The sequence below is a fragment of the Marmota flaviventris genome, chromosome 5, assembly GCF_047511675.1.
Source record: "Marmota flaviventris isolate mMarFla1 chromosome 5, mMarFla1.hap1, whole genome shotgun sequence".
Taxonomy (NCBI): Eukaryota; Metazoa; Chordata; class Mammalia; order Rodentia; family Sciuridae; genus Marmota; species Marmota flaviventris.
This window is the reverse complement of record NC_092502.1, coordinates 38797877-38822952: the sequence shown is the minus strand read 5'-3', so window position 1 is coordinate 38822952 and position 25076 is coordinate 38797877. Positions and strand designations below refer to the sequence as shown.

General features: G+C 44.1%; 2 protein-coding genes across 3 annotated transcripts in view; one reads left to right on the top strand and one right to left on the bottom strand.

The window, feature by feature from the left end:
* Nop16 (NOP16 nucleolar protein) overlaps window positions 1-25076 on the top strand; it is a 57050-nt gene that overhangs the window by 787 nt on the left and 31187 nt on the right. Inside the window, exons 3-5 of one of the 2 annotated variants that reach the window (XM_027941007.3) lie at window positions 896-971; window positions 3364-3470; window positions 5392-5794. In XM_027941007.3, the coding sequence (XP_027796808.1) occupies window positions 896-971; window positions 3364-3470; window positions 5392-5535 (327 nt within the window). In that variant the 3' untranslated portion in view covers window positions 5536-5794. Of the gene's footprint in view, window positions 1-895; window positions 972-3363; window positions 3471-5391; window positions 5795-25076 lie in introns of those variants that run through there. The other variant, XM_071612164.1, reaches the window with a different exon arrangement.
* Arl10 (ARF like GTPase 10) lies at window positions 8851-23831 on the bottom strand. Its single transcript, XM_027941129.2, has 4 exons — window positions 23575-23831; window positions 22739-22946; window positions 14241-14416; window positions 8851-11185 (listed from the first exon to the last, which is right to left on the bottom strand). Exons 1-4 carry the CDS (start codon window positions 23755-23757, stop codon window positions 11012-11014), a joined length of 741 nt encoding a protein of 246 aa, XP_027796930.2. The 5' UTR covers window positions 23758-23831; the 3' UTR covers window positions 8851-11011.

The following is a 25076-nucleotide window of genomic DNA, read 5'->3' as shown; positions in this document are numbered from 1 at the left end:
GTCCCTTGGCATCTCGAAGGTTATTTTTCCAGAATTTATCTTTTTCTGTTCTTGACTTTCCTAATAAGGACACCCTGGAGTTTGAGACTTTAATTTATTATTTCCTACACCTTTCCCTAGTCATCCTTGGCCTAAGGTTTCGCTAAGACTAGTTTCTCCTCTGTAAGTCTTTTTCTGGACCATGCCTTCAAACTTTCAAAAATAGCACCCTTCTTCACCCAGCATCTCTTCCCCCCTTTATTTTAATTTATAGCACTTGTAAAGATATCATAGTATATGCTTATTAACTTATTTGCTTCTCTGTTTATTGTCTGTGCATCTTCCTCCTAACATAATTTCCTTGTGAATTTCCTAACAGAATAATTTCCTAACAGAATCTCTTGTGTTTTTCTCTGGTGTGCTTAGGATGTCACTTGATAACCTAAGGAATGGGCTTGCTGAATGAATTTGTCCCATGTCTTTAGGCAAATTTCTCTTTAATTCTTCATGCCAGAGGAAAATGACACTTCTGCTTCTTGAACAGTTATGAAGTTATAGCTAAGCACTGTCAGGTAGACGCTCCTCCTCCCGTTTAAAATTATAAAGTACTTTCCCTTGCATTGTTTCAGCTCAGTTGTCATACAACCAAATGAGGAAGGCAAGGAGTACTATACTCATTTTATAAACAGTCATGTACATAGGCCTTTATGTGATTCTTTGGGAACTTTGGATTTTGGTTGTAGAAACCTTCAGGGCACTGGTTCTTGTTATCTAGTTCTGCTTAGTCTTGGGCAGGGATTCTTAGGGATGATATAGTTGTGTTCAGGTGGCAGCATCTTTCTTTGATTCTGATCAAACTTTCCTTGATCAAAGGACCTTCCTTGTCTGCTGGTCTCACAGCCTCTGTTCTCTGCAGGTGAAGGCCATGGGCATGGACATTGACGTGGAGGAGAGGCCTAAGGAGCTTGTGCGGAAGCCCTATGTGCTAAATGGTGGGTATGGGCCTCTAATTCATGGTCCTATACTATCAGAGTTGGAAAGAGTCCTTGGATGTCCTCATTTTAAAGCTGGAGAGACCAAGGTTCAGAGAGGGAAAAGGAGATGGTCTAGGTCTCTGTAAAGTTAGGACTGTGTCCTCCACTGAGACATTTTCAGGCTAATATTGACTAAACTTAAGTGTGTGAGCCAGGTGTGGTGGTGCCCACCTGTAATCCCATTAATCCAGGAGGCTGAGTTAGGAGTATCGCAAGTTTGGGGCCAGCTGGAGCAACAAGAGGGAGACCCTACCTTAAAATGAAAAAAATATAAAGAGCTGGGGATGTAGTTCAGTGGTAAAGTGTTCCTGGGTTCAGTCCCCAGTACAACCAAAAAAAAGAAAGACAAAAAGTGTGTCAACTAAAGTCAAGAGATGTTCAGGGGGATATAGCCAGGTAAATGAGTCTGGAAAAGAAACCAATAAGTCTCAGGCATGTATTTGGCTTCTCATGAATTTAAGGATGAACTTACTTTTGGAGATTCCACCATTTATTTTATTTAATTTTTCCAATGGCAAATCAATTTCATGTGTATTAAGACTAAAGATTGTCAGGTAGTATTAAGGCTAAAGAGACTGGATTCCCTACCCCTGGCCACACTAGGGATTGAACCCTGAGCTACAGCCCCTGCCCTTTTCTAATTCATTTCATTTCTTTTAGTTTAAGACAGGGTGTCCTTAAGTTGCTCAGGTTGGCCTGGAACTTGTGATTATCCTGAGTTGCTGGGATCACAGGTGTGTACCACTACACCCAGCTGGAGACTGATACTAAGTCAGGAAAACAGGAATACTCCTTATAAAGAGTTTTTCACCCATTGATCCTTTCCCTTAACTTCATGGGTTTTCTTGTGCTTTTTTGTAATTTTTTTCAGTGGAAAGGATTGAGCCTCAGCCTGTATTCCTGTCTGTAGCTTATCTTTATGGTTCTCATAAGAATTAGTGGACTGTTCAATGTGGGAAAAAAAAAATACTGCACAGGATTGTATACCCAAAGCTACATGTATTTATTATAAAAATTTTGTTTTTGATTTTTTTTTTTATTATTTTAAAAAATTTAAATCATGGCTTTAAAATTACATAAAATTTACCATCTGTCTGGGCTTGGTGGTGCACACCTGTAAGTCCAGTGACTTGGGAGTTGAGGCAGAAGGATCAAGGCCAGCCTCAGCAACTTAGGCCCTAAACAACTTAGTGAGATTCTGTCTCAAAAAATAAAAAGGAATGGGGATGTTGCTTAGTGGTAAAGCACCCCTGGGTTCAATCACCCCAATATAAATAAATAAATACATAAATAAATTTACCATCTGAGATGTTTTTAAGTTCACTGGTGTTATATTCAGTGTTGGGCAACAGATCTCTAGAACTTTGATTTTGCAAAACTCAAACTATACCCCTTAAACTACTCCCTTTTTCTCCCTGCTCCAGTTATGACAAACATAATTTTGACTATAAGCAATATTAGCACCTAACAACTAGATTAGATTTAACATCCTCGTTTCTATGAAGTAGCTATTTTCCTCCCTTCATAGATGAGAAATGGGATGATTTTTTTGCCTAGCTTTTCTTTTATTGTTGCTAGGCAAGCACTCCACTGCTGAGTTATACCCTCAGCCTATGCAGTTATTTATTAAAGTGAAACAGTTGTCTCCATAGCTTAGATTTTTTCCCCTTGCATAGAGAAAGGCCCTCCTAGTCCCTGCAGCTCTTGTTTTCACTTATATAGACATTTCCATTTCCTGTGTTGGTGCAAGACACCAAGAAAAGATGGTCCTTTTTTTTTTTTTTAAGAATTTAATCTTGGGGCTGGGGATGTGGCTCAAGTGGTAGCGTGCTCGCCTAGCATGTGTGAGGCACTGGGTTCGATTCTCAGCACCACATTGAAACAAAGATATTGTGTTCACCTAAAACTAAGAAATAAATATTTAAAAAAAAGAATTTAATCTTTATTTTATTTAGTTGTTTGTTTGTTGTTGTTTTAATATGGTGCTGAGGGCCTCAGCTGTGCTAAGTAAGTGCTCTACCACTGGGAGCCCTGCTTTCTGGGAAGGCAATGTATCTTCATTTCTCTTAGTCCCAGAACCTGGTACTAAACAGGTAGTTTGGTGCCTTTTAAATCCATCTAAGTCCTAGAGAGAAGTGATTTGCTTTTCAGGTAGTTGCCATACTGACAGATATTTGTGTCATAGGCAGAGTCTGGGATCCTAGGGCTAAAGAAGATTCCAGCAGTGAATTTGGGAATGGGTTGGTAAAGAAATACTTGTGGCCTGGGATTGGGTAAGGGGGTATTGGGGGTAGCTCTAACAATGTAGAAGGCAAAGCCTCATTCTGTCTCCTGGCTTCTCTTACCCCAGATCTAGAAGCAGAAGCCAGCCTCCCAGAAAAGAAAGGAAACACCCTGTCTCGGGACCTCATTGACTATGTCCGCTACATGGTGGAGAACCATGGAGAGGACTATAAGGTGAGTGGCTTAGGATTTACAGGAAGAACTACTTGAACTGCTTGGGAAGGCATACTGGACTCTTCAGGGCCTTTTCTGCTTGCCTACTGCCTGTTTCCTGAGACTGAGTACAAAGAAAGGGAGGAAAGAGGCTCTAGGAAAGGGATCCCAAATGAACAGAATGCTAACAGTAGAGATAGACAGTTGCTTGTGGTTCATATCCCATTCACAAACATGTTGTTTTGCTTCCATGGTGTTTTGTTTGTTTTGGTACTGGGGAATGAACCAAGGGCACTTAACCACTGAGCCACATCCTCAGGCCTTTTTAATTTTTTTATTTAGAGATAGGGTCTCACTAAGTTGCTAAGGCTGGCTTTGAACTTGGGTTCCTCCTGCCTCAGCCTCCTGAGCCTCGGGATTATAGGCATGTGAGACTGCCTGGCTTTTTTTTTTTTTTTTTGTACTGGGGAGTGAACTCAGGGGCACTCAACCACTGAGCCACATCCCAGCCCTATTTTGTATTTTATTTAGAGACAGAGTCTCTCTGAGTTGCTTAGTGCTTCACCATTGCTGAGGCTGGCCTTGAACTCCCGATTCTCCTGTCTCAGTCTTCCTAGACGCTGGGATTACAGGTGTGCGCCACCATGCCCAGCTTCGATGTTGTTTTTATTTTTATTTATTTATTTATTTTTTAATTTTTATTTAGTTTTTGGAGGACACAACATCTTTGTTTGTATGTGGTGCTGAGGATCGAACCTAGGCTGCACGCATGCCAGGCGAGCGCGCTACTGCTTGAGCCACATCCCCAGCCCTCGATGTTGTTTTTAAAGAACTGAACAACTTAAACTAGTTGCCATTTTAGGTATGGGAGGGATAAAACTATATATGTGTGTGTGTGTGTGTGTGTGTGTGTGTTTCTTGGAAGAGAGAGAATTTTTTAATATTTATTTTCAGTTTTCGGTGGACACAACATCTTTATTTTTATGTGGTGCTGGGGATCGAACCCAGCGCCCCGCGCATGCCAGGCGAGCGCGTTACCTCTTGAGCCACATCCCCAGCCCGATATATATTTTTGATTTTTTTTTTTTTTTTAATTGAAAGAGCTGGCTATACTGGACCTCTGCGCCCAGGTGGGATTAGCTGGCTGTCTATGGGAAATGAACTATTTAGCTGGCTATAGTTCCTGTTTGGCCCACTGAACTCTTGGTTCTGCCTGGTCTTTAAAGACATTTGTACCCATTTCCCTAGCCCCATAGTACAGAAGGGTTCCACATATACCATGGCTTTTGAGGTGAGGCATCTGGACCTCAAGGTAGGAAATGGCTTGCTCAATTCAGGCAGAGCTATTGAAGCCAGAATTAGACAAGCAGTCAGTGTAGATAGGTAAATCAAGTCAGGTCGATCAAGGAAGTCAGTTTTGATCAATTGAAGTCAATTTTATGGGAAGTTAGAGACTGTCCCCTGAGGGACTGAAATCTTAATTCCTTCAGAGCCTTTCCTCCACCCTTATCAAGAACCTGCCCCTGCTCCAACCTGTTGCTAAGGTAACCTATCCCAGGAATTGCCCCTTCCTACTGGGAGCTGTGTGTCCTAGGCTGCTCCATCCTGCCTTTCCCCCTTCAGCCCACCTTTTTCCCACCTTTTGGCCATCACACCAAGTATTCCTGGGCCTAATCACGTAAGCAGGAAGGAGAGGGATAAAGGCAAAATACTTGCTTCTTGGCATACTAGGATACCAGCTATGGCCCCCTTCTCCTGAGAGAAGTCTGTTACCCTCTTTTAAATAAACACTGCTTTATATGCTTGCCTCGGTGTGCTTCTCTAATGTTCAAACTTAAAACATGTGAGGGAGCAGAATTCATCAAGGATAACCAGCGGTATCACTATAATTGAAAACTTTGCCTGTCTAGCTTTCTTCAAGTAGCCCTCCTCTCTTCTTTAGGCCATGGCTCGGGATGAGAAGAATTACTATCAAGATACCCCCAAACAAATTCGGAATAAGATCAACGTCTATAAACGTTTTTACCCAGCAGAGTGGCAAACTTTCATCGATTCTTTGCAGAAGAATAAAATGGAGGTTGAGTGACTGGTTTATACCTGTTTCAGGCTGAGGCTTTTCCGGGACCAGTGAAGCTGGAGCCAGGGTTTAAGGCAGAGAGAGTGTGGCTTTAGATGAGATTGGCTAATCCTGTGGAGTCAGGTTACATTCCTCCTCCTCTGGGAAAGGAACTGTCTCTGAGACTCCAATTTATATTCCTTTGGGAGCTCTCAGAAATGCCAGAACTTGTTTTCAGAGTGGGTGCTTTATTTGAATATGTCTGTACATAATAAAATAAGATATTTTACTTTGTTGCTAGTTTTATATTTCCCAATCCCAAGTCCTGGGGCTGCCTCAGAGAAAACCAACCGTAATAGTGCAGAGATCATCTTGCCCAACAAGCATATGCCACATGCACATGCCTTGTAGGTAGTCTCCTTCCTTTTTGGGGGGTGGGGGGTGCTGGGGATCAAACCCAGGGACTTCTGCTTCAAGGCAAGCACTCTACCAAACAGCTATATCCCCAGCCTCTCCTTCCTTTTCTTGATTGCTCTCTGCCTTTGTCTCCTGTGTAGCAGTTCAGTTTACCCTCCCATAGAAGCTCACTGCTTGGAAGGGAGCCTGCCTTGGTATTCTAATCCCAACCCTGAGCCAGCTATGGCTTCTCTGCCAGAGGTTAAGGAGCCAACTCCTAGTCTGCCCACCAAGTGATCTACCTTTCTACTTTAAACTGCTTGTTGACTTTGGCCTGAAGTGAACCCCAGGCCCCAAACCTGCCTCTGGGACTATGGTGGACTGCTTGCTATATACCACTCTGTTGTGAGCAGTGCATTGGGCTGTACATTTTGTGGTCATCCTTGAGCCAGGCCTACCTGAATGCAGTGACATGTGAGGCAGGGCATGGGGTGGGTATTTCCTTAAGTCCTAATACTTCATCCGCAACTTAGGCCTTATTGTTAGGGTTTCTCCTAGAAGCACCTATAATGTGTCTTCACTGTTCTTCAAAGTAGGGGCTTGACTTGCGTGCTGTGGTACACAGAATCAGCAATTCTGGAGGCTGATGCAGAAAGATCTGAGGTTCAAGGCCATCTTCAGCAACTTAGCAAGATGCTGTCTCAAAATTTTAAAAGGGGGTGGGAGGGATATAGCTCAGGGGTAGAGTACCCCTGGGACTAAAAAAAAAAAGAGAAAAAAGGCTTGGTGTGTTTACATTTCATTGCTTTTGAGAAACCCTGTGAGGTGCGAGCTTTTATCTTCATCTTACAGATAAAGGAAACAGGCTGGAGAGATGTTAAAGTGGGGCTTGAAGTCAAATCTCCTAGGCTTTCTGCAGCCCACCCATCCCACACTATCAAGGTGGGCTGGAAGAGTCCCAGAACACCCTCTTTTGGACTCAGCCTTAGATTTCATCAGTGACTGGCCATTATGAGCATTGAGAGCGGTTTTTAGGATCTTGTCTAGCAGAGCTCCTGAGGGCCTATTTGGCTTCATAACTTCCTCTGTCTATAGAATTCCAAATTCTAGCATTTGACCAGGCTATCCCCTTGCCTTGTTTTTTTATCCAGTTCAGGTGCCAACTCTAGGAAGCCTTCCCTACCACTAGCCCTTGCCCCTAGGCTGGGTGTACCCTGTAGTTGCCACCCCCAGACTTCCTATAATAATACATGTTTATTTTTTTGTGCTAGGGATCAAAACCAGGGCCAAAGACCTGAGCCCCATATCTACCTATTTTTCTTTTTTGTTTTGGTACTGGGGATTGAACCCAGGGGTCCTTTACCATTGAGCTGTATCCCCAGTCCTTTTAATTTTTTTGAGAGGGGTCTCACTAAGTTGCCAAGGCTTACCTTTAACTTGTGATCCAACTGCCTCAGGCTCCCAAATTGATGGGATTACAAGCATGTGCCACTAAGCCCAGCAATCATTTTTCTTTACTTGGCATCCCTTGCTAGATAAGCTTGAGGGCAGGGATCTTGCCTGGGAATCCACAGGGTGGGCCAAGGCAGATGTTGAATTGTTTTTTTAAAGGTAAGTGGAAATATTTTTTGGAGAATACGTTTCATTCAGGCTGGGAGACAAGTATCAGATTTCCATCAGCACCCTCCCCAAGAAGACCATGAGGCTGTGATGGACTGACTTTTCCTTCCTGTCCTCACAGCCAGGTATCAAGTTATCAGCACAATCTTAAAACCTGCAGTTCCAGGCACCAAGAGTTTCTGGACATAGCCTCTTGGGATGGGAAGCTAGTCCCAGGAACCTCAAGAACCCTCTCATCCTGACCATACAAATGTCCATGATATGGGCCAACGTGGCCTCTCTAGAAAGTATGGCCTGGGTGGGGCCTTTGTTCTTAAGCTATTTAAACAGAACTATGGCCTCTTGGTAAAACATTTGCCTAGCATGTATGAAGTCCTAGGTTTGATCCCTAACACCTCCCAAAACAACCCAGGCTGCTAAGGCCAGGTGAATGATCCTGGCACAGGTGCAACAGGTGAGTAGATCCCAGAGGCATCTCTTCATTCTGGTTTGTATCTTCCCTCTGGCTGACCTTGTTAGAATGTGAGTGCATCCCAGACATTTAATTTGGTGTTTCTAAGCTCATCTAAATTGGCAACTGTGGGGCTGGGGCACTGGGAGGAATAGAGTGTCACCCAGGCTAGACTGGAGAACATACTTTGAGATGAGAAGCTGTAGGTAACTGGCTGATTTGCAAGAGCCAGATGTTCTCAGCTCCTGGTCCCAGAAAGTACTATTCAGAAGTAGCTGAGTGCCAGGTGTGGTGGTGTACACTGTAATTACAGCAACGTGGGAGCTGAGGCAGGAGGATTTCGAGACCAGCCTGGGCAATTTAGAGAGACCCTGTCTCAAAACAAAAAATAAAAAAGGGCTAGGGATGTAGCTCAGTGGTAGAGTGCCCTTGGGTTCAATCCCCAGCAACTAGGTAAAAGCACCACAGGAGTCCTGCATGGTGGCACATACCTAAAAATCCCAGTGATTCAGGAGGCTGAGGCAAAAGGATTGCACGTTTGAGACCAGACTCAGCATCTTGTCTCAAAAATAAAAAGGACTGGGTTATAGGTTAGTGGTAAAGCACCTCTCGGTTCAATCCCTACTACCCCCCCCCCAAAAAAAAAAAAAAACAAAAAACCCCAAACACAACAACAAAATCTCCACAAGGCCAGGCAGGGAGGGAAAAGAATGTGCTAGCAGCCCCTACCATGTGAGTGTACCAGCACCCAGAGGCCACTGGAATTCCTATATGCTGTATAAGGATGGGGTGGTGATGCTACTCTAGCTCCTCAATGTGCCACTGACACCTGAGGTTCTGAGAGTGGTCTTTATAAAAGCAGCTCAAGTAGATATATATATAGTAGAATTGTTTATTCTTCAAGTTCATCTCCCCTTATTGAGGACTTTAAAAATTGTACTACATAATGATATTCATTAGACAAAGGCAGATCTTAATTAGGAAAAAAAGTATCCCTCTCAACAATCAATGCTGGTTCCGAAGGCAACCTTTAAGCCCTGGAGAACAAGATGAATTTTATAGAACAAAGACACAGTTTCTCACCCTTCCAATGACAAGATGAAAAACTGCTAGCAAAATTTCAAAGGCTACTCTAAAACCCAAGTCATTCCTTAAATATTTAATACAAAAGCAGAAACATCCCTTCTTGCCATGGAAGATGAATTGGCATATCAAAGAACAGTGATTCCATTCTGTTATTTCCACAGTCCAAGGGCACAGTGGGCCACATTCCCACAGATCACACTTATTTCTGGACTTAAAAGCTTCCCACACACTGCCCCTCCACAGTGCCCTTCCTGACCACATTATGGTACTGAAGCATGCTGGTACACGTCAAATGAAACAAAGGCACACACTTCTGTTCTCAATTAGAAAGCAAATTGAGTGGGATATCACCTTAAAAAAATAAGTCCGTTTGCAGTTGTTGATTATTCAGTGGCCCCTGACAGACAACAGGCTCCTTCTTTTGCCTGTACAAACAAGAACTGTTGATGTGGAGACAGTCCTTAAATTGGCTGATCACTATTCATAGAATCATGGAATGTGCACTGGAGATAATTCCAGAATTTCAGTCCAACTTTGCTTTTGTTGGGGAGTAAATGGTCCAGGAAGGCTGAGTGATATGCCCAAGGCCACCTTGTTGGCTGGTCTGCTATTCCTGTCCTATAGATTCACATGATGAATTTTTTTTTTCATCTTTTTACCTGGATTTACAGAAATTTCCTCTCCCAGAGTCATTTTTATCTATCCAGAAGGGGTTTGTGTTCCTTCAACATACTGAGCCAAGGGGATGAGTTTAAGTTCATGTGAATCAATGTAAAATATGATATCAATTACAATCTCAAAGGCAGGAGGAGGTGTGGCTACAGCTTTGTCTCCATTGTCATCTGTAGGTTATTTCAATATCATCATGATTCCAGCTATTTTCCTCAATGTTCCAAATTTTCTATGACAATCACCTGGGGTTGTGATTACAGCACCTAGAAACAGAACCTAGAACTTTGGCCTGTTCCTTTGATAAATACATAAATAAATAAATAAAACACAGTTCTGATGCTGACTCCCAACTCCAGTCAACAGTCTCATTCCCAGGGACTCAGGCTTATGTAAACATGAGCATTGACACAGTTAGTACAAGAGCAGCAGCTTGTCTCCAGATCAGGGGGGAAACCCAGCCTTAACCCTTTCTGTCTGGTGAACTGTACTTATTCTGCGGTCAAGAGAAGCTGGCAATCCAGGCCTTAAAAGCAGGGAGGTGTTGAGAAGGTCCTTGCTAGGGTCTCCAGGTTCATCCTAGTACTTCACATCTCCATGGTTGGCAGTTAGAACAAAACATGGCAATCACCTCCCTTTGAAATGATGGCCTAGGGACCAGAGAGGCAGAGACTACACAAGGCCACAAGCCAATTAGGCAGAGCAGGGGCTTGCTAAGTTGCCCAGGCTGGCCATGAACTTGCAATCCTCCTGCCTCAGTCTCCTGAGTCACTAGGATTACAGGTATGTGCCATTGAGCTTGGCTGGCAGAGCAGGGCCTGAAGGACAAATGCAGAGCTGGAAGCAAGGGCTCACTCCAAACCACACAGAACCTGCTCGGATGTGAAGGGCATGGTCACCAGGAGGGACAGTCTAGACTGGGAGACCTGGAGGTGCCAGGGAGTATTTGTGACACCTGCACTGGTTCTTTCAATCACTGAGACCTTCAAGGAGGGGAGGACTGAGCCCAGTAAGCATCTCACTGTGCAGGTAACAGAAAGGAACGCTGGATCCACACTCCAGCCTAGAATAAGCAAGAAACTACCCTCTCCCACCTCTCTGTTTCAGCCTCATGGCTACCTCACCAGGAAGGTGTATGCACAGGACTTGACCTTGCTCTTGAGAGGGCAAGGAGGGGAGAAGGGAAGTGTCGTGTGGGTCCTGCCCCAGGCCCAGGCTGGTGATGAAGAAGCAGGAAGCAGGGAACTGTGGTCCCTGGCTGGGCAATGAGCAGGTGGCTCCAGCCTAGGAGAGAAGCTCCAAGAGCAGTTTCCAAATATGCACGGTGCCAGGATTTTCAAAGCCAGGTCCAGCAGGGGCAATGCTGGCTGCCAAGAGGAAAACTTCCCGTTGGCTGTCGACGGCCTGCAAGCCCAGCTCCTGCTGCAGCTCCACCATACTCATGGCCTCGCTCAGGTCCTAGGGTAGACACAGAAACCAGTTAGGACACAGCTGACAGTGGTTCCCAACACTGCCACTCTTGTTATCCTGTCATCCATGAAATCAACTACTCTTTGGCTACTTCCGGGAACATCAGGGCCCAAGTTTCCAGGAGCCACCTCTGGGTACCTTGTAATAAACTCAGAGTTCTTGATGGGCGTAGTGGTGCACCTGTGATCCTAGCAATTCGGGAGGCTGACATAGGAGGACCCAAATTCAAGGCCAGCTCAGGACTTAGGCCATGTGTCAAAATAAAAGACTGGGGATGGGCTGGGGATGTTTATCTCAGTGGTAGGGTACTTGCCTAGCATAGCGAGGCTCTGGGTTTAATCCCCAGTACTGTAAAACAAAAGAAATGAACAAACAAACAAAAAACAGGGATGTGGCTGTAGCTTAGTGGCAAAATGCCATGGGTTTAATCTCTAGTACCAAAATAAAACAAAAAACTCTCTCCCTCATCCCTGACATACTTTTGTACCACCTGACTTACTTTTCATTGCACTATCAGCAACTACAGTAAGAAACAGAACACTTCGGGCTGGGGTTGTGGCTCAGTGGTAGAGCGCTTGCCTCGAATGTTGAGGCACTAGGTTCAATTCTCGGCACCACATAAAAATAAAAATTAAAGGTCCATCAACAACTAAAGTGAATAAAATAAATAAAAATTAAAAACAAACAAACAAACAGAACACTTCCTATGTATCAGCCATCATGACAGGTGCTTATACACCTAGACTAATTCCTGCAGTGTGCACGTAACTGATGAGGAAATTGGTACAGGGAGGTGAAGTCTTTTAGCCCAAGTAACAGTAATAAATTGCAGAGACAGGTTCCAAACTCAGGTTGGTTTGATGACCAAGTTTTGACCCTTATAGAAATCCTGGCTCAGTTTCCTACACTGAATGGTAGAGTTCATATAGAGGGTTACTTCCAGACAATACCCTAAAAATTAGCTGAAAGAAAGAAAGAACGTACTCGCAGCATGGCTGCTGATGATATATTTTAATTTCAATCATGGCCCAAGATTAAAAGGATTCTCTTGTACTAATTCATAGAATGCTGGGACCTTTGGTTTTAACTCCTGTACGTTTAAAGATGCTATATAAAGTAACCAAAGATTATATTAAAAAACCTACTATAGGGCTGGGGATGTGGCTCAAGCGGTAGCGCGCTCGCCTGGCATGCGTGCGGCCTGGGTTTGATCCTCAGCACCACATACAAACAAAGATGTTGTGTCCGCTGAAAACTAAAAAAAAAACACAAACAAACAAACAAACAAAAGCCTACTATAGGGGCTGGGGTACTGTGTCCAACTACAACTAAAAAAAGTTTAAAAAAAACACAAAACTACTATAAATTAATCATTGACTCCCATAGGTGTAAAATTGCTGTTAGTTATAAATAAGATGAAGATATAATTCATTGTCTAAGCCAGGGTACTTCAGAGGCTAGGAACTATTAATAGTCACACCAGAGTAACAGACATAGATGGGGAATGCCTGATGCAGACCTGGCCATTTGGTCACCACTATTATTTATTTATTTATTTGCAGTACTGGGGATTGAACCTAGGGTCTTGTGCATGCCACGCAAGTGCTCTGCCATTGAGCTACATGTCCAGTCATGGTCACTGTATTTATAAATAGTTGTCAATAGGTAGGGGGAATCTAAGGTCAAAGACATAGAGCTTCTCTCCAGTTCAGTTAGAATCATATTCCACAGGACAGGGGATATAGCTCAATGGTAGAGTGCTTGTAGCATGCTTGGAGCCCTGGGTTCCATCACTATTACCACCAAAATCCAAACAAAAAAACATATCTCACATTTCTGAGACACACAGGCACAGGCCATAGGAAGTATGACAGGGTTCTGGACTGCAGAGCTTCCAGGTATCAAGGATTGCACCTAAGGTCTGTGATGTTGAAGTTTGGTGGACCCAAGGTAGCCCTCTGTTATGGTTAAAAGCATTGAGGAAGACCTGAGTTTGAGTCTTGGCTTTGCTAAAGTTGAGGGATGACAGCAGGGCCCATCATGGGTTGGTTTTTTTTTTTGTTGTTGTTGTTGTTTTTGGTACTGGGGATTAAACTCAGGGACACTTGATCACTGAGCCACATCTCCAGCCATATTTTGTATTGTATTTAGAGACATGGTCTCACTGAGTTGCTTAGCACCTGGCTTTTGCTGAGGTTGGCTTTGAACTTGCAATCCTCCTGGCTTCAGCCTCCCGAGCAGCTAGGATTATAGGCGTGCGCCTCTGTGCCCAGCCCATCATGAATTTTTACAGTAATGAAGTGAGATCATGGTTGTTAGATGCCTGGAACACTATGAGCACATAATAAATGTTGTTATTATTATTTAATCCATTCTATTTCTTGTCACTTTAGCTCTCTGGTCTATAACCAGAAGTTGAAAGGGCAGAACAGAGTGAAAAAGGTAAAAGGTTTTTTTTTTTTTCCTCCTAGTATTGGGGCTGAAACCCAGGGTGCTCTACTACTAATCTACATCCCAGACATTTTTATTTTTTAATTTTGAGACAGGGTCTCCCTAAGTTGCTCAGGCAGGCCTTGAACTTGCAGTGTTCTTGCCTCAGCCTCCTGAATTGCTCAGATTTCAGGTATGCACCATCATACCCAGGTAAACGTACAGATTTTGGATCAGACATCCCAATTCTACTACTCTTACCCCAATTCCACTAATACAAACTTTGGGGGATAACAAACCTCTCTGAGACTATCCCACACCTTGTAGGGTCAACAGAAGCCCAATAAGAAATGTCACTCAAAACCATACCTGGTACATAGTGGGTACTTAGTAATTATTTTTCTTATGTCTCCAGGGTGACAGAGGATAGGGAGGCAAAGAGGAGTGAAGACAGAGGTAGGGATGAGGAAAGAGCATAGGTAGAAGACTTGGGGGACAGTATCTCAGCTAAGTCCTCCAAGCACAGACCCAAATCCTTCTATAGTGCTCCCTGCCCTTCCCAGGCATGTGTGAGAAGTTCAACTGGCTTTAGCCAGCCTCCCATGGCCCTTACCTGCTTATTGGCAACCACAACGACAGGCAGGTCAGGGTCTTTGTCCAGCAGTTTATGAAGTTCTTGCCGGGCCCAGGGCAACCGCAGCCGGTCAGCTGAGTCCACCATGAAGACCAGCACATCCACCTCATTCACAAACTCCTTCCAGTAGAAGCGTAGGTTCTGGCTGCCACCGACTGAGAAGAGGCCAGGGGCCAGATCAGAGCCTTCCTGGGGCCTGGTTCTCTGCCCACAGCAACCCCACCCCAATTCCAGCTTCCCAAGGCTCTTCCATCCAGGGGCAGTGAAAGGACCACAGAGTTCAAAACTAATCAGACCTGAGTTTGGCTCTAGCTCCAACAGCCAGGTCTCTTAGGGGATGTAGCTATTTTTGAGCATCAGTACCTTCCTCACTGAAGTTATCAGAGTTGCACTAAAACCCAAAGGTACCATATGCAATGCACCCTTCATAAGAGTGGCACACAGGTGCTCTGCAATTACCATTTCCTAGCTTTCTCCCAGGTGAGTGATGGCTGTGATGAGAAGCCAGGAGTCCCAATGCCTAGAAAAGACAGGATTTCTGCCCTGCCTGTTCACAGCCATTCCTAGTCAGTTTTTCCCTGTTCTCATGTCATCTTGTTCTCTTCTCTTGGAAATACCATACGCTATCCTACCAACACATGGTTGTCCACATAGTGTCTCCACCTTCCTGATCCTCTCTGCCTCTCTGCTCTGTACCCATGGTCACCTGCATCCCAGTATTTCTGGTTTTGATATTTGTACTCTAAGCTCTTCTGAGAGGTACTTACCTCTGGATCCCCCCAAAGCCTCAGCACAATGCCTGGCACATAGCAGGCACTCATCAAGTATTTACTGAGTGCTTACTAGGTGCCAAGCACTGATCTGGGTGCTGGGGATACAGAGGTAACCAAAGCAGGCAGGGGCCCTGCTCTCAAGGAGCTCCCTCTCTAACCAGGATGGACCAGGTGATAATACAGAAAGGGAGGAGATAAAACAGAAAGGGAGGAGATAAAACAGAACAAGGGAAAGTGGTTGGGGGCAGGGATGGCCTTGAATTAGGTGGTCTGTGAAGGAAGTGGCACATGAACTGAGTCTGGGAAAATAAGGAGCTAGTCAAAAGAAAAGGCAGAGAAAAGCATCACAGGCAGAGGGAAGCTTGACATGCTTGAGTATGTTGTGGCTGAGGCACCACCAGAGGGAGAGACGAAGACAGCATGACAGGTGAGGTTGGTCAGTGGTGGGCTGCACAGGGCCATTAAGGCCACAGGGAGTCCCTTAGGCAATTTAAACAAGACTGACATCTGACATGGATTTCTGAAAGACACCTCTGACACTGAGAACATAAATGGAAGCAGGAAGAGTAATGAGGATAAAAAGCCACCTTTTGGAAATTAAGGGCAACTTCCTGATAACTGTTTCTCTGCATCCCATATGTCCTTATATTAAGAATAGAGGCTGAAGGCCAGCCTCCCCTGGCCTGATGGGTCCAGGGAACCCAAGACTGACATGTTTCTGATTAACACAGCCTAGCTCTTTTGTCCCACTCTGCCTTCTCTTACAAAAACTTTCTGCACCCCCCTAAGGCCCCCCCGATGGGAATTTGAGACATGAAGTTTTCCTCCTCAAAGCTGGCTTGGAATAAACCTATTTCCTCGCCAGTGTGCCTCCTGAGTTCTAGTGGAGCAAGGAGCTGTAATACCATTCCCTCAGGCCATACTTTTGGCAAGCCGTACTGGGGAAAGGATCCTGCCCTTGAGCAGCATGGTTCAAACCCCCAGCCATCTCCAAGGAGAAGGGGGCTTCTCTGCTCATGGCTAGTTGAACCTACAGGTGAAATTTGGGGGAATACCCCTCCTCCACCCCACATCTTTCTGCTGTATCATCAGCTACCTAAAAATGATTTGTTGGTGAGGGAAAAAGTCTATTTGGGAACTGAGTCCTGCTGGCTGGGTATCACATCATGGTGCACATTGAGAATTTTATCTCAGTCATTTGAAGCTTTGGGTCTTGAGTGGCTAATTTTGCAATACAGGATGGTATCAGGTAAATTCTCTCTACCATCTGGAACTTGATTTCAGAGTACAGATGGATGAGGTAAAATTCATAGGTAAAAATTCCAGTAATTCTGTTGGTTTGTTTGGAGAGCTCCTCTGGGTTTGGTTTTGGTTTGGAAAAAACAAAGATGATAGCATGGCCTATATATCTGAAAGTGCATGCTGATTTAATGCTTGTTAAATTGAAAGTTGGCTTAAGAGGCTAAACTCTGGTGGCTACAGCAATAGATTTATCTGCATAAGATAGGGAATTCCATTTTCCCAAGCATAACTCTTGCTTTAGTCATCAGCCTTTAGGAGCCTCTATCAACAAGATGGATAAAACTTATCCACAATGGACTTTATTTTGAACTCATGTTTTTCCCCTCTGGTAATTCTTTTTTTGATTTTGTGTATTTAAATTATGTCTTTTGGGGGCTGTGTCTATGGCTCAGGGGTAAAGTGCTCGCCTAGTTTGTGTGAGGCCCTGGGTTCAATCCTTAGCACCACATAAAAATTAATTAATTAATTAATTAAGATATTGTGCCCAACTACAACTAAAAAATAAACATTTTTTTAAAATTTGAGGGCTGGGGATGTGGCTCAAGCGGTGGTACGCTCGTCTGGCATGCGTGTGGCCCGGGTTCGATCCTCAGCACCACATACAAACAAAGATGTTGTGTCCGCCTATAACTGAAGAATGAATATTTAAAAAAAAAAAGATTTGATTTTCTCTAATAAGAAACTTGTTATTTAAGGTTTGTTGGTCTGAAACTTTGAGATGTAAAATTTCTACCTGACCTCAACTGACAATGCAAATTTAAGATTTATAGACTGCTTAAGGTTATATCATAGCCTTAATAGTCTGATATATCTAGCAAATAAATCTAAGCTTTGAAATTTTGTGTGTACCTATGTTTATATGCTTATCTATTGTTTGTTTGCCTGGCAACAAGTTGATTTATAGATAAGTAAGCACATAATTTGAAATCTGTCATCCAAATGCCTTTTGATTCACATGACTTTAGTAAATCTATGACAAAAAGGTTAATTTGAATGTTGATAATAAGGATATTTTTACAATTTGGTGACACATTTTTTTCTGGCCTACTAAACTGACTTGGATATTAAGAAGATTAAAGATATAACGTTCAATGCTTCCTATGTCCATGGGTAATCTCAAAATAGCTGTTAAAATGAGTAAATTAGATAAATATATTAGGACAGATATTTGTAAATGTTCAGTGCTTTATAAAACATTCTTTGTTTTGTATAAAAGCCCATAAACAAAGGCTTTTCCACATAGAATTAATGGTCACCACATATGATTATTTATGTGACCTAATGCCAACAGTCTATGATAAAAACTGAAAAGGCTTACCTGCTTCTTTGTAATAGATGAGCTACTACTGTTTTTCAAACTATTCTTTGCTTAGATTTAAAATGTAGCTGTGGTACTAGGATTGAACCCAGGGGAGCTCTCCAAATAAGCTACATTGCTAACCTTTTTTATTTTCAGACAGTCTCACTAAATTGCTAAGGCTGTCCTCAAACTTGTAACTCTCCTGCCTCAGCCTCCTGAGAAACTGGGAATACAGGCATGCACCACTGCACACCATTTAAAGATGTAGTTTTTAAAATGGTTTTATTTTTATAAGAAAACCTTAATTCAGAGCTAGAAATCTTAGGCTTTTCACCACTCAAATATCTTGTGTTTTCTTTCTTTCTTTCTTTTTAGTGGTACTGGGAATTGGATCCAGGGGCATTCTACCACTGAGCTATATCCCTAGACCTTTTTTATTTTGAGACAGGGTCTCAACATATTGCCAAGGCTGGCTTCCTGCCTCAGTCTCCTGGGTTTCTGGGATTACAGGCATGCCCTACTAGTATTTTTTATTTATTTATTTATGGTACTAGGGAATAAACCCAGGGGTGCTTTTCCACTGAGCTACATCCCCAGTCCTTTTTATTTTGAGATAGGGTCTTGCTAAGTTGTTAAGGCTGACCATAACTTGTATTTCTCTTGCTTCAGCCTTCCAAGTTGCTAGGATTACAGATGTGCACCACTGTGCCCAGCTACATTATTTTAAATATGTTTTATTTTCTCCATTTTCAATTATCTAAGGACATAAGATAAGAGTGAATTTTGTTCTTTTGAGTCAGAATTTTACCTCAGAATATTTCTTTTCAGGTTTGATATATGTCTCTTTTATCAATAACTTTCTAAATAATGGTTAGATTTAAACGACTATTTCTCCAAAGCAATGTGAAGTTGAAGAGGGCTTACAGGCCATTAGATAGTATCAGAGGTCAGAGCAAACCTATTTTGTAACAAATCAGCATATGTGATATAGAAATTCTGAAAAAGAAATACAGAAAATATTTTTCACCATTTCACCATTCTGGTTTGCTTGATTAAATTCTAGAGGAACTTAGGATTTCTTATATTGATCTGCTCTTAACAAAGTTTGGAAAAAACTGACTTAAAGATTTTGTTTTATCAAGACAATTTCCTGTTTTCTGCTTTTGTTATTATTTATTTCGTGATCAAACCTGGGCCTTGTGTATGGTAGGAAAGCAGACTACAACTGAGCAATATCCGCAGCCCTTTGTTAGTTTTTTTTTTTTTTTTTTTTTTTTTGTGGTATTGAGGATTGAATTCAGGCCCTTGTGCATGTGAGGCAAGCACTCTACCAAGTGAGCTATATCCCAAGCCCCCTTTGTTAGGTTTCGATTGCTTAAAATAAGATTAAGTCCTATAAGAATCAGGATTCATTCTAATTTTTATTTGTTCTAAAGTCTCTTTTTGGTTTATAACTGGTTAAATGAATATTATTTTTATGATGATGTGATTTATTGATACTCTCTCTAATCTGCATCTGGATATTATGCTATAAATCACGATTGTTGTCTTAACATACTGTAGGGGTAACTAAATTGTTTTGTGAAGTTAACTTAAGCCCGCTAAGTAATAATACCTTATGTACTGCTTGCAGTTATTTTAAATAACATGAACTGTAGTTCTATAGTTGATAAGGGGCAATCCTGCTTTATTCATCCTTTATCTTGAGACAAATTTAAGGTTGAAGATTTTGATACAGGATAAGACTGGCTGTTTTAAGAGTTTTCTCAAATGTATTGTTTGCATTATAACTTAGTTTACAAAATACATGTAAGTGTATTTAGGTAGGTTCCTTTTTTGTGTGTGTGATGCTGGGGATCAAACTTAGGGCATCATACACGAAAAGGCAGACACTCTATCACTGAGCTATGTCCCCAGCCCTAAATGTTTTATTATTGTTGGTTTATTGTTTTTTGTTTTTTTTTTTTGGCACTGGGGACTGAACCAGGGGTACCACTGTGCTATACCCCTAGTCCTTTTTACTTTGAAACAGGTTTTCATTAAGGTGTTAAGTCTGGCCTTGAACCCACAATCCTCCTTTCTCAGCCTCCCAAATTGCAGGGATTACAGGCATGTCCCACTACACCCAGTTATATATATTCTTTTTCTTTCTTTCTTTATTTTTTTTTTTTGATACTGGGTATTGAACTCAAGGGCACTCGGCCACTGAGCCACATGCCCAGTCCTATTTTATATTTTATTTAGACACAGGGTTTCACTGAGTTGCTTAGCACCTTGCTTTTGTTGAGGCTGGCTTTATCTCAGCCTCCCAAACTGCTGGGATTACAGGTGTGTACCACTGTGCCTGGCTGTATGTTCTTTTTTTTTTTTTCAAATATTATATTTTTTAGTTTTAGGTGGACACAATATCTTTATTTTATTTTTATGTGGTGCTGAGAATCGAACCCAGTGCCTCACGCATGCTAGGCGAGCGCACTACCATTTGAGCCACATCCCCAGCCCTGGCTGTATGTTCTTAATTGATGGATTGATATTAATTCTCATAGACTGTGTTCAAGGTTTTATGGTCCTATGGAATATACCTAAATTCTGAAGATGTTATGGAAATGTTAAACTTTCTACCCAGATGGTGATCAATCCAGATTTACCTAAGAAGGACTCCAGATATCAGGCATTCTTTAGTGCACATCTGACAGGACTATTTTTACAACCATGTTGGTTTTTTTTGATTAGATAAAATTGAAACAACTATGCTGGACACAGTATGCACATACCTGTAGTCCCAGCAACTTGGGACTACAAATCCTGCTGAGGCAGGGGAACCACAAGTTCAGGGCCATCCTCAAAAATTTAGTGAGACCCTGTCTCAAAATAATAAAATGTAGCTCAACGGTAAGGCACCCTTAGGTTCAACTTCTAGTACCAAAAAACAAAAACAAAAAAACTACTAGTTCAAATCTATAGTACAGACTGGATTGCTTTGTTCTTATTGATATTTTGTTTTTTCTGCTCTAAGAGCTAATCTTTGCTTGGAAAATAATCTGTAATATCTTCATGGGGAGGACGGACTGGACACTATAACCAAATGTAGTCACTTGTCAAGTGCTTTCCTAGCATGTATAATGCCCTGGGTTTGATCCCCAGCACCATAAAAAGGAACAAATTTAAAAAAAAGAAAATTAAGGGCAACATTCTGGCAACTTTTTCTGTATCCCATATTTCCTTATACTGAGTCAAGGGTGCAGGCTGCCTCTCTGTAGCCTGACAGGTGTCAGGGAACCCAGGACTGACATGTTTCTGATTAAAAACCTAGCGAAACCTAATTAGTGTAATTCAATCTACATATATTCATTTCCTACCTTTTGCCCCACTCTGCCTTCTCTCTTCTTGTAAAAGACCCTGAGCTGCCTCCCCTACCAGCCCCCAACCACCAAGATAGAGATTTGGGACAGGAAGTTCTTCTCTACCTTTCTCAAAACTTGCTTTGAATAAGCCCATTTCCTTACCAGAATGCCTGTACTGACAAGAGAGAGGACAGTGGCTTGGACCAGGAAGCAACAGAGGAGATGGGAGGTGGACAATACAGAATATATCAGAGGATACAGCTGACAGAACTGTCTAATAAATTGGGCGCTGGAGGTGGGAAAGGGAATAGTCATCAAAGTGTTTTGAATTCATTCATTCAGTCACCAATTATGCCCAAAGGGCCCATTCTCTCTTGGGCTTCAGAATAGACATTATAAGGGGTCTCAGTGAAGGGACTGAGAGAGAAAAGTCCCAGGCCTTTCAGAATTGGGAGATCTAAGTTTGAATCCAGGCTGAAGGTCTCCATTGAGCTTGGACTGTTATATATCAGACCCTTAGAAAGCATGAAAAATCCTTTTCCTTCTGGCAGAGCTGGGGGAAAAGTGATATTGTCTCTGCTGACAAATAAGCCTCAAGTGCATAGCCCCCACTTAAGCTGTGTCCCTGGCACATGAGAAGGAGTCTGAGAAGGTTTGGTGTAAGGACCAGAATCCTGCGTAAATGTTTGCTACAAGCAGGAAGAAGAGACACGGTTAAACCAATCCAATAGGCAAGTATCTGAAACCAAAGGAAGGAGGCCCACTCAGGCCTCATTCAAAGTCTGATTCTAACTCCTAGTACTTAAATGTACCCAGTCTTTATGACCTGAGTCCTGTGGCTATCAGGAAGTCCCTAGTCCTGCCCAGTGAGACTAAGGCTGGATATAAGTGATTAAATATTGCTACCGTCTCAATCCTCTCTGCCATTCTCTCCTAAAATTTCAAGAAGCCTAGAAATTAAGACAGGGGTTCCTCAAGAACCTCTCTGATCACTCACTCTATATGTTCTGCTAGCTACCAACTTGAGGATGAGCCCTTGTGGATAAAGATGAAACATATTAATATGTGTACAAGGTGCATAGGCTTAGTCAAGAGCATAGGCTACGGCCGAAAGGGAGGGCAAAGGAGTTCTTAATCTGAGAATCAGGGAAGGCTTCAAACTCATATCATATTTAAAGTCTGATGTCAAATAGCAGTTTATCAAGAGAAGAAGGCTTTTCAGACTGAGGGAACAGTGCATGCAAAAGACAAGATAAGAAAGAGACCACCAAGTGACCTTCAGAAACAAGCAATGTAGCACAGTGTTTAATAGCCAGAGCCAGACACTGCATTAGAACACTGAAAAGCAGGATGACCTTGGCTAAATGACTGAACTTGTTTGATGAAGGTAGTAACTGATTATAATTTAGGGAACTGTTGGGAGGATTTTATTAAGTAATTCTTATAAAGTACTTGGCATATGAACCCTTAGCTGTTAGTTTCTCAGTGTTAAGATATGTGAACTTCACTAGTAGTGAGGGGCAGGTGACCGTATTAGAGATGACCCATCATGAAGTATCTGAAATGCCAGTATATGGAATTTGAACTGTATCTTCTGCCTCTGGGAGCGGGGTGGGAAGAATTTCATACAGGGGAGTGTCCTGCTTATACATGCATTCTTGGCTCCCGGTCCCTCTAAACAATTCAGGCTTAGGTCCAGCATCAGTGATGATGAGGAGATGGAATGCGGGGGTGGGGTGGGGGGGTGTCTCTGCTCACTCTCTAGCAGGTCCACCTCGAAGTCCTTGGTAGGTAGCCTCACGGAGTTGAAGCCCCAGGTGGGGATGTGGCCTTCCAGCGGTGGCTTCCCTGACAGCACACGTAGGAACGTGCTCTTCCCAGAGCCATCCAGTCCCAGCACCAGCACCTCGCGCTGCTCTAACTCTTCGAGCGCCGGCTCCTCCTCCTCCTCCTCCTCGTCCTCGGGCTGCGGGACAGAGGTCAGGCTGTGGCTGACAACCTCCTGCCTCACCCTAGGTTAGACCAAGGCACCATCCCCGCCCTCCTCCCGTCCAGGGACAGGCAGGTGTGATCTGAAGGAGTGGCGCTAGAGCTGCTTTTGGAGTCCTCAATTCCCCCGCTACTCTGAACGATCTCGGACACATTCCTTTCCCTCGCGGAGCCTCAATTTCCGCAGACTACAGACCCCAGCCCCTTCAGGTCTGCAGAGTTGCGGGACCGACCCGCTGCCTGCCTCCGGAGGGGCTGAGAATTCTCCCAGGATCCTCCTTGGCTGCGTGCCGCGCACACTGCGCAGGCGCCGGCCGGACCGGTTGGGCCGCACCTTCTTTCCCGGGCCGCACCCTGACGACCGGATGTCGAGTCCCACAGCGTCGCACGACGGCGCCACACACACCCAAACTTGCTCGCGCGTACCTGGGTTCCAGGACCCCATGACTGCCCGCCTCGTGTCCATCCGCGCTGCGGCGGACAAGCCCCAGAGAGCGCTTCTGGCGCTCTTACGGCTGGGCCGCAGACACACCCCTCGGCCACACGTGCAGAGGTGCAGACCCCAGCCCGCCCAGCCCCTCAGCAGAACCCGGCCCAGCACTCACGTCCCACTCGTCCCACTGGGGTAGACGGGAGGGCTCCGCGCCCCACCAGGCCTCGCCCCGGTCCCAACGCCTCTCCCGTCCACTGCCGAAGTAGGTTTTCCAGAGGATGAAGAGCACAGAGCCGAGCACTGCCGCGGCACCGCCCAAGGCCAGCACCAAGGGGCCCAGTGGGCGCGGCGCCATCGGGCCAGGCGAGGGGAGCAGGTGCGGGCTGCAAAGGCGGAGCTAGCCCGCTTGCCCGCCTGCCTGCCGAAGATGGCCCCACTGCGACTGCCGGCCGCGCCCACCCACCCAACCCCAGCCCCGCACTACAAACCCCACAATGCACCGCCGCTGTCGCGACAGGCTGCCCGCGACCTGGCGGCCCGGGTTGGGGGCGCGGGCCGGCGAGCGGAGACTTAAGGATGTCTCTGCCAGGTGTTGTGCGGTGCGCCAGGGGAGGGTGGGACTTGGCAGTATTTCCCTAACAATTACTGGGTACTTTCTTGGCTCACGGATTTTCTCTGTTATTTCCTTTTTGGTGGGGAGGGGTGCGTGTGGGCGTGCGGGTACCGGGGATTGAACTCAGGGGTGCAACCACTGAGCCATATTCCCAGTCCTATCTTGTGTTCTATTAGAGACAGGGTCTCACTGAGTTGCTTAGCGCCTCGCCTTGATGAAGCTGGCTTTGAACTCGTGTTCCTGCTGTCTCTGCCTCCCGAGCCCGGCTCTCTGTTACTACTTAACAAAAGTAACTGAGACCCAGGAGTTAAGTAACCTTCCCTAATTCGCACTGTAGTACATTGGTGTAGCCTGAATTTAAACCCAAGCATGTTTAAAAGACTTAAGGAAAGAAATTGAAACAAGATTCCGGGCATCCAAGATGCTTAGTTATGAGGTGGCAGAGATGGGAGCAGAACCACAATCCCTGACTCCAGTAACTTCCACCCTCCTTTGGCTACCTCCTGGAGCCTAAAGGCTCTGCGGTATTGGAGTCCTGGGCACTTTAAAATGGACAGGGCCAGCAGTCAGAATGTTTAAGTCTACTATTTTATCTTCAGTCAGTCCCAGTGACTGCCAAAGCTTCCAGATAGAACACTAGAAGGAATGAGAAATGTCTGAGATATAACCAATTGCTGACGTTCCTAGTCACTGATGTGCTCAGCTATCTCAGTCCTTGGAGGGAGAGACGCAGAATCCAGGGGCTGGTGAGAGAACTGGCAGAAGATAAACCTCAAGTCTTGTCCAGTAGCTCAGTTTATTTTTGGAATGCATACAATTGTTAAAGGGTTCCAGTGGGGCGTGCCCATAGTATCCATAAGCCAATCATCTTATGCCTAATGTAACTGCACTAGGAGGATGCTGTAAATATTGCTATCATCAGGAAGGGTCTTTGTCCCTAGGGGAGAGGGTGTCCTAAGTTAGGAGTTCCATGCCTGAAGCTCCTGGCTATTGATTTACTGGCCTGGCAGCTTAGCAATGTTAACCACAATGCTAAGGATGTGGTTTCACTAACAGCTCTC